This window comes from Felis catus, chromosome A1 (assembly GCF_018350175.1).
Source record: "Felis catus isolate Fca126 chromosome A1, F.catus_Fca126_mat1.0, whole genome shotgun sequence".
In the NCBI taxonomy this organism is placed as follows: Eukaryota; Metazoa; Chordata; class Mammalia; order Carnivora; family Felidae; genus Felis; species Felis catus.
The window spans coordinates 157,428,500-157,437,797 of record NC_058368.1 but is presented as its reverse complement, the minus strand read 5'-3'; the positions used below and the strand labels follow the sequence as shown (position 1 = coordinate 157,437,797).

The 9,298-nt window shown below is 45.7% G+C and overlaps 1 protein-coding gene across 1 annotated transcript; it reads left to right on the top strand.

Moving 5' to 3' along the window:
- The first annotated feature begins 414 nt into the window (after positions 1–414).
- On the top strand, positions 415–8,762 carry GLRX (glutaredoxin). The gene is made up of 3 exons (XM_006927856.5): positions 415–711; positions 5,342–5,461; positions 7,508–8,762. Exons 1-2 carry the CDS (start codon positions 505–507, stop codon positions 5,453–5,455), a joined length of 321 nt encoding a protein of 106 aa, XP_006927918.2. The 5' UTR covers positions 415–504; the 3' UTR covers positions 5,456–5,461; positions 7,508–8,762.
- Positions 8,763–9,298: the final 536 nt, after the last annotated feature.

Genomic DNA, 9,298 nt, shown 5'->3' with positions numbered 1-9,298 from the left:
TCAAGATGGATGCAATTCACAATTTCAGTTTCACTTCCTCTAAAGTGATTTCACTGTGTTCTGTTTCATGAAAGATTCTGTCTCTGTGTGAGTTTTTGCCATCTCTGGGAGGGAAAACAAAGATTTGACTCTAAGGATCACTGCTGGCTCGGCCCCCTCCCTGGGGCTGGTCTGCATACTTTATATGCTTCTCCAAAGGGTAATTTGACTGTGCTCTCTGCCAAAGGGCAGGTGCTCCTGAAAGAGCTGAGGTCACACTGCCACCCTGGGCACAGCCACTGATTAAACAGAAGTATGCATTCTTCTCTGCATCTCTAGCTGATGAATCATACGAGACTGACATGACATTGGATCTGTCCCTTTAAAAATCCAGCACGCTGCTGGGCAAACTCCTCCTCCAGGGAGGTTCCTTTAAATAAGCGCCAGCTGGCCAGGCCACCGGTTTACACTCGGAGCATTACCTGCCATTGAGGATTCCTCCCCTGGAGGTGGCCGCCTGTCAGCATGGCTGAAGAGTTTGTGAACTGCAAAATCCAGCCCGGGAAGGTGGTTGTGTTCATCAAGCCCTCCTGCCCCTACTGCAAGAGGACCCAAGAGCTCCTCAGCCAATTGCCCTTCAAACAAGGGGTTTTGGAATTTGTGGATATCACAGCCACCAGTGACACTAGCAAGATTCAAGATTATTTGCAACAGCTCACTGGAGCCAGAACAGTGAGTTCTCAAAGGCTGGGCGAAAGCTCTCAGATTCCTTTATCTTGTGGGGGCTGTGCACAGGATATGCCTGCCTGTGCCTTTCTCTAGGACACCGCTAGGGCTCCGTCACTCAGTCGTCACTCAAGGCGCGGGAGGGCTCTGCGGGGTGGGGGAGGGCGCCAGAGAGAAGACACTGCTCCAGGGACCAGGCAGCTGGACTGCAGCCAAAGGTCCTCGCAGACCCTGTGCTGTGCGTCTGGGAGCGCGGGTCCAGCAGCTGTCTGGGGAGTTGTTGAGCCATCCCGAGTCTTTGTTTCAAGCACTGCCGGGGAAATGACAGCTTGCAGGGCTGGGGCTAGAAGGTGGGGTGGAGGGGCCGAGTGTGATCCGTACGGTTCTTTTATGAACATGGCAATCGTGTGCGCTCTTTGTTCTGTGTTCACTTGGCCAAGTGGGATTTGCTGTCCTTCAATCTTTTCTCTAAGCTCTCTTTATTACCCAATTGGCTCATTCTTCCATATCTTCTCTAACTCCTCCCACTGGAAAAATCTAAAGGCTCATTATTTGTCCCTTCTTCTGAACTACAGAAGTTTCCAGGCCTGTCCTGGTAGGAAGTTCAGGGGCAGAGTTTCAGGCTGGCTCTCACAATGGCTTGCTGTGTGACCCTGGGCAAGACCCCACCTCGATGATCCTCAAGGACCTCCCTGGCTGCAAGATCAGTCTAGTGCAAGGCACCTCCGAGTCCCCTTTGCTCTTAGACCGTGAGCCCCACTAAGAACTGCTGTTCTCTACCTCAAAAGGTTTCCTCTTCCTCAGCACCCATGGCTTCTGGTGGGATGGACAGCCAACCAGGTAGCTTCTACCAGTTGTGGTACTGGGTGTAATAACTGCCTGTCCACCAGCTCACGACAGCCCTTCTCGGGATGCACGTTCTCAGACACAGCATTTGCAGAAGCACGTACCCTAGTTCCGTTCTAGTTTGACTCAGAATTTTCTCTGGGTTCTGAGTATAAAGCATTAGAGGCTGTTTCTCCTTTCCTCTCCTGTCAGAAATCAGTATTTTGGTACAGAGGGAGGCTAAACCTGTTAGCCTATTGCTTTCAGGTGCCAGTTGTGAGCTGAGAACTCTTGTCTCTGCAGCGGGAGGGCTCAGTGGTCAGAGACTCTTGCTGCAAGGCTGGACCGCCAGCTGTGCAGGCTGCCTGGAGTCCGAAGAGAAAGCGGTGCCCAGGACCCCACAGCGATGGGTGGATCCCTCGCAGCCAGTAGTTCCCAAATGTTGCTGCACATGAGAATCACATGAGGAGCTTTTTAGAAAATCTAGATGCCCGAGTCGTTCCTCATACATGTTAAATCACATGTCAGAAGAAGCAGCCAGCAATAGTTTTAAATCCCCAGATGAAAGGGTACAAACTCTCGGTCTTAAGACGGGTAAGTTCTGAGGATCTCGTGGACAGCATGCTGACTGCAGTTAAGAATACTGTACTGTGCTCTTGCAATCTGCTGTGGGAGGAGATCTAAGGTGTTTTCACCACACGAATGCAAAAGTTAACTATGTGAGGTGATGGATGTGTTCATCAACTTGATTGTGGTAATCATTGCACAGTGTATATGTATATCAAAACACAATATTGGAGACCTTAAATATGTACACATTTATTTTTCAATCACACCTCAATAAGTCCGGGGCGGGGGGAGGGCGGGGAATGTTTGTGATCCTCAGGTAATTCCAAAGTCCAGCAAATCTTGGGAGCTACTTCTCAGCCTGGCATCCTCTATTCTTTAGCAGGAGAAACCTCTTCATTCAACACATTTTTTTTTTCCATTTCTTCATAGAGCAACACTTTTTCATGTGGTCTTAAGTCTATTTTTGAAGTTTTAAAAATACTTCTCACAGGTTCTTGAGTCCTGAATGCATTCCTCCAAGGTAAAGAACAGATCCTTTTAAGGCGTATGCTTCCTGTTCCCTAAGAGTGAAGGGTTTATATGCGAAGAGGCTGGAGACCTGGAAATAGTTGCTATCTTACTTACCCTGTAATGACCTGTGGTGACTGCCCACAGTAAGAGCCGAGCAGGACTTGACTGATGACAGAAACCTAGGTCTTCAATCAGGCCCTGTACCTGAGCAATTGTTTTGGTCTTACTCTGGCCAAAGCTCCTAGATCGGCATCTTGGCTTATTCTTTCTCTAATGCCCTTCTTTACTTTAAGTAGATCCAAGTTCATGAAGTTGATCATTTTCCTTCTCTCTGAAGAACTTCTTTGAACATTTCTTGCAAGGCAGATTTATTGGCAACGCATTTCCTCAATTTTTGCTTGTGTGACCAAGTATCTCTCCGTCACTTTTGAAGGAGAGTTTTGTTGGGTACAGCAATTTTGAAACCACCAACTACATACTAGACACTCTACTGGACATTGGAAAACTGTTGTGAACAGAACAAACAAAAACTGTTGCCTTTGTAGAACTGACATTCTAGTATACGTGAGAAGTAAAACAGTATGGCAGAGGGTGGTCAGTGATAAGTGCTATGGGGAAAAACTAGGTAAGAAAGGGAGATAGACGGTAGGCAGCAAGGGACAGCTTTCAATGGAGTCATCAGGGCCTCACTGATGTTAGTAGATCTCAAAAGGAGGTGAGAGAGCAAGGCATGCAGAAATTCAGCAGTAGAGTATTCCAGGCAGTGGGAACAGCACATGCAGAGGTCCTGTGGTGGCTGCATGCCTGGCAAGCAGGTCTGTGTGTCCGGAGCAGTGTTGAGTTAGTAGGAAAGTAGGAGGAGATGAGGTTGGAGAGGTAATGAGCGACAGGCTGGGAAGGCCTTTTCAAGCTATCATAAGGACTGTGGCTTTTAAAGTGCAATGAGATTCCACTGAAGAGTTGTCAGCAGAAGAATAACCTAATGTTCGTTTTGAAAGGGTCACTGGTGGCTGGGGGGGAAAAGTGACTGTAGGAAGGCCGGCATGAAGGCTGAATCTGGGAGACCTCTGGAGGCTAGAGCAGTTCCTCAGATGAGAAATAATGGTGGCTTGTCCCAGGGACTTAGCCAAGGAGGTGGTGACGAGTTTCGGCAGTTGCCGAGCTGGGTCTGAGCAGCCTGGAGCACAGAGGAGGAGCCGAGCTGGGGCTGGGACCCCTAGAAAGGTATGCCAGGAGAGTACAGGCCCCAGTAACAGCAAGCTTGCTTTCATGGTGGCAGTTTACTTTCTGCTCCTTGACGGTAAGAGACTCTCAGGTTCCTGGAAGAGGCGGCTGGGGCCAGGAGGGGTGCGCACAGAGCACGTGTTTCTCCTTCCTCAACTGAATCAACAGATTGTGGTTCTGTCACCACTGCCCCCCACGCTGTCACATGCAGCCTGCAGTCAGCTCTGCGTGTGGGTTCCAGTCAGTCACTGCTGTGCCTCAGGTGGTTTCGCTCTTGCCTAGACGGTGGGTGTAAGGGCAGAGGGGCCTCTCAGCTCTCAGGCAAATCCCCGTCTTTGCCAGATGGTGTGCAAAAACTCCACCCTGGAGACAGCCCGATCATATTTCAGAACCTGTCTCAAGTGGCTGGGGGCTGTTGCTGAGCTTTGGGTTTTCAAAGCCTCACTTACTGGGGAGGAATAAACTGCTCAGTGTCTACCAGTCATTTGCAAATATGATCCCTGAAGCAGAGGAGTCCACATTACCTGGGAACTTGTCAGAAATGCAAATTCTTGCGCCCTACCCTAGACCTTCTGTATGAGAAATTTGGGCAGGTGGGGGAAAGGTAGTAGAAACCTATGTTTTAACCAACCCTTCATCAGTTATGCCGCCTTCGATGACTCATATGTGTCAGAGGGATACCAAAACAGGTGAGCTACAGCATTTAAACATCTTATGATAGGCCAGGAATGAAGGGAGAGTCAGATATCACCACCCCTTCACCAGCTGAGGACAGAGCACACAACAGAGAGAAATGACTCTAATATACTGTGAATCTGAACATCAGGGACAGAGATCTAATGCAAATACTTGTCTGGCTGTATTTAGAAAAAACTCCTTCCTGGTTGTCCTGGCTCAGTCTGCATAAGGGCTCAGGTGTGGCGCCAACTGCAGAGAAACCAGCATTCAATCAGGGTGGTCTCCCTGCAGCCAGCCGAAATTCGTTTCCTGAAATGTGTTTATGTGGAGTGAAATTTTTAGGTCATGGGGACGAGCTAGACAAACCTGTGCACAGCATTCTCCAGCTGACAGACTTGTTGGCTTGAAAATAATTGTTTAGTGAATAATTTCATGCTTCTAACCAAGTTCTAACCGGAAAGAATATACATGAGGAGGTTGTAAAGTGATTTTAAAAGCTTTGGGTCGGGGCGCCTGGGTGGCGCAGTCGGTTAAGCGTCCGACTTCAGCCAGGTCACGATCTCGCGGTCCGGGAGTTCGAGCCCCGCGTCAGGCTCTGGGCTGATGGCTCAGAGCCTGGAGCCTGTTTCCGATTCTGTGTCTCCCTCTCTCTCTGCCCCTACCCCGTTCATGCTCTGTCTCTCTCTGTCCCAAAAATAAATAAACGTTGAAAAAAAAATTAAAAAAAAAACTTTGGGTCATGGGAAATGTTAGAGGAAGGATAAGATGCCATTCTTTCTAACCTAATGATGAAGAGCCTTACCTATCTTGGCTCGTTTGCTTTCTTTAGGTACCTCGGGTCTTTATCGGTAAAGACTGTATAGGTGGATGCACTGACCTAATGGATATGCATCAGAGTGGGGAGCTGCTGAAGCGGCTAAAACAGATTGGAGCTCTACAGTAATTACAGGTGAGTGAAGGGCAGCACGCCCGGCCAGGAACAGTGAGAGATGGTGTAATTCTGCTGTGGGTTTTTTTAAGTTTATTTATTTATTTTGAGAGAGAGAGAACACCTGTGCATAAGTGGGGAAGGGGCGAAGAGAAGGAAAGACAGAATCCCAAGCAGGCTCTGCACCCTCAGCGCAGATCCCGCCATGCAGCTCAAAGGGACTCAGACCCACAAACCTGGAGATCATGAGCAGAGCCAAGATCTAGAGTCCAATTCTTAACTGACTGAGCTACCCAGGTGCCCCTGCTATGTTTTATTATAATCCAGAAAGACACTTTGGCTAGAGAAAGAGTGATGTGGGGTGATCTCAACTGTGATGTCGGGGCACCTGGGTGGCTCCGTCGGTTGAGTATCTGACTTTCGGCTCAGGTCATGATCTCACAGTTCCTGGGTTCGAGTCCTATGTCGGGCTCTGTGCTGATAGCTCAGAGCCTGGAGACTGCTTCAGATTCTGTGTCTCCCTTTCTCTCTCTGCCCCTTCCCTGCTTACACTGTCTGTCTCTCTCTCAGAAATAAATAAGCATTAAAAAAAATTAATTAAAAAAAAACTGTGATATCATTTATGAGCTTCCCATTTTACAAAGAGATTGTGTCAGTGGGAGGAAATGCTTTCACTCGCTCTTCATTTAACAAATACTTATTGAGCACTTACTACATGCCAGACACTGTACTAGGCCCTGGGAATATGGTGACAAACAAAAAGGCAACATGGAACTTACATTCTAGAGAGGTAGACCAACCAAAAACAAGTAAGTAAATAATTCCTGAAACAAATTAATAGAATAATGTGATAGAATGAGGCAGGGGGTAGGGAGCCAATTTAGCTAATAAGCTAAGGGAAGGCCTTTCTCAGCTGGTGGAGCTGAGACCTGGTTGGCCAGAGGGGACAGCCATGTAAAGATAAAGCCAAAAAGGTTTTCAGGCAGAGGCAAGAGCAAGTGCAAAGGCCCCTGGGTGACAAGTATGGAATATTCAAGGAGCAGAAAGCAAGCAAGAACAGATTGAGTGAAGTGCATGAGAATGAGTAGCAGCAAGAAATGTGGGTGGGGGCAGGGTGCACAGGCCCTGGTAAGTAATTTGATTATTTTACATGCAATGTGAAAGCAAGGTTGTTTTGCATTGCGTTTGTTCGCACTGAAAATCAATTCAATTTAATTGGCTTCCCAAACATCGAAACAAAGCTTTCTACAGCTGTCACCCAAAGGAAATCATTGGCTGAATGGAAAGCCAGAGGGTGATGACCTCCTGAAAAAGGAACCCGGGTACTTGTGGGGTCTGACAAGCTCCTCTTTCCCCCAGCTCTTGTTACTGTTAGCTAGCTGTTAGGTAGGCCACACAGAGAGACTCGGTGGTTTTGATCAGTCAAAGGAGACTTTGACTAATGTATAGTTCTTAGACCAAATATTCTTTGAGGGGTGTTTATTAAAAACTTACATTTGAGCAATGCACATATGTAATTTGTGGTGGTTACTCAAAATAGAAACAGCAGTTTTAAAAAAAAGTCTGAAAAAGTGTAATTGAATACCTTGAAATAAAGTGGCCAATATCAGAAAGCTCCTAATCACAATTCTACTGCATCACCACAGCCAATGAACACTACGTCTGTTTGTGTTAGCCTTCTGGCCTCATCCCGTGTACCAAAGCACTTAAAAGCCAATTAACTGTGGTGCCTAATGTTTCCTATTCCGGAACACTTTTTAGCAATGTAGGCTTAGATTAAAAATAGAAGAAAACTAATGACTTACCTGGAGAGATATGAAGGACCACTGCCCCCACTACGTCTGTGTAGGGGTGGGGATTCGAGTCCCTTTTATTCGCAAGGTCTCTTTATTTGCATTGTCCTTCAGCATTATATGATCTCAGCATTTTGGTGCCAACTGTATCTCAAGGCTATCTGTAACAGATGTGCTTAAATAGCAAGAGTAATTGTTCTGGTAATGAAAGAAAAATGAAGGGAATTTACCTTTCCAAGAAAATCCACTTCTTTGTATTTTGTTTTCTCGGCAGGGCAGACGCCAGGATGATACCCCCTTGAGAGCTGGATGGCATTTCAAAGGAGGACCACACTTCCTGGCGGATGGATCTGGGGCTAACGGCCACAGCAACTGTTTACTTAAAATTCTGAAATGTGTTCACCCAAAAAAAGGGGGGGGGGTGGATTTTTTGACAAAAACAGCTTTTCCTTCTTTTGACTCAGTATTAAAAGTGGACCAACTTGCCCCAAACCACAGGTTGGAGAAGGTTGATAGACATTTTGGGTTTCTTCTCCATTGGCACTTTGGGTTCCAAAAGACCATGACAAGTTATAGCTTAGGATTGACTCAGTGACCCAAAAGACGTTCTTTCTCTTGGGCACATGTCTCTTATGTTCTCCATATGCTAGGACCCCTCTACCTCTAAGCCAGTGTTTCTCAACCAAGATTACTCCAATCCTCTTTAGGATTAATCTATAATTGGTTTCCTGCTATTGCCTGAAAGTTACTTGGTTGAGTTTAGCTTGATAGAATTTGCATTACAAAAACAATAGGTATTTTGAATGTGCTTTTTCAAGTTATATGTGTCTCCCAGTCATTATCCCCAACCCACCCCATCCTATCTTGGGAATCACTGCTCTGAATCCGTGTTCTAACCTTGACAACTCACAGATCTCATAGGACATGTTCAACAATTCTGTTGAACCAGTACAGAGACTCTGTACTGGGTCTTAAGGACCCAACTTGGGAAACACCACATGAAACGTTAAGCACTGTTGGTCTTCACTTGGTGCCACAGGGATCAGAGGTATCAGTGTAGCTGCTACAATCACAGGGCTCCTCTGTTATGGAAGATGGTCATTCAGGCAATCCGGAAGAAGAGTGTATTGTTTAGATTATGAACAGAAGTCAAATGCAACATTTAAAATGTTACCACAGGAAATTTACAAACCCCTTCCCCAAGAGTATGTCTGTGAAAGGGGCCAAATTTGAGAAACATGGTCCTAAATGATTGTCTCTCCCTCCTTTGTCCTTCACTCTGAAAACTTAAGAGTTCTTCATTGTGAAGTTTGATCTAGAACTGCAATATTAAGTTAATTTCCTTCTGTGGTCTCTAGTGGGAATGGTTAATTTCTTTTCTAATATCCAGAGATGACAGTGATTTTTGCCTAATTCTTTTCTATGTTCCCAGTATCTTAAGGAATGGTATTGTGAAATACACCAAATTAAAACTTGATTCATGTTTGTTCTCAATCATTATAAATAAAGGCACATGCTATTATCCTTCACTAAGTACAAATGGTTGATGTGATTTTTAGATTTCATATTGAAATGACAAATAGTTTGAATATGTCAACACTAACCTATTGAATAATGTTTAGAATTCAAAAACAGTCTTTTTCATTTCACATTCTATTTTTCCATTTCTTACCTAATACCCTTCAACCAGATTGCTGTCCATGATTGTGCAAGTTACACACTGCACAACACTGTGCCCTCCAGAGGTTGTGTGGTATTCAACCTGCAGTCTGTGATCCACTCCAGACCATTTGCTAACACTTTCTTTCACACTTCATCCTAAGATGCCCTTTCTTCCCCTTTGATTTACTTTCAAACTTCTCCTTCAAGGCCTGATTAACAGACCATCTCCCCTGTACATACCCTCTCTTCTCACTGCCTTTTGACTATAAAAAACTATTGCTCTCTCTTTTGTATCCCAAAGCACTCTGCATATAAGTACTTCAAAATTCTCACTGGGTTGAATTGAAGTTAATCTTCTGTACTGGTCTTGCCACATTCAGAAATACTCAAAGGGAGGAGTCTC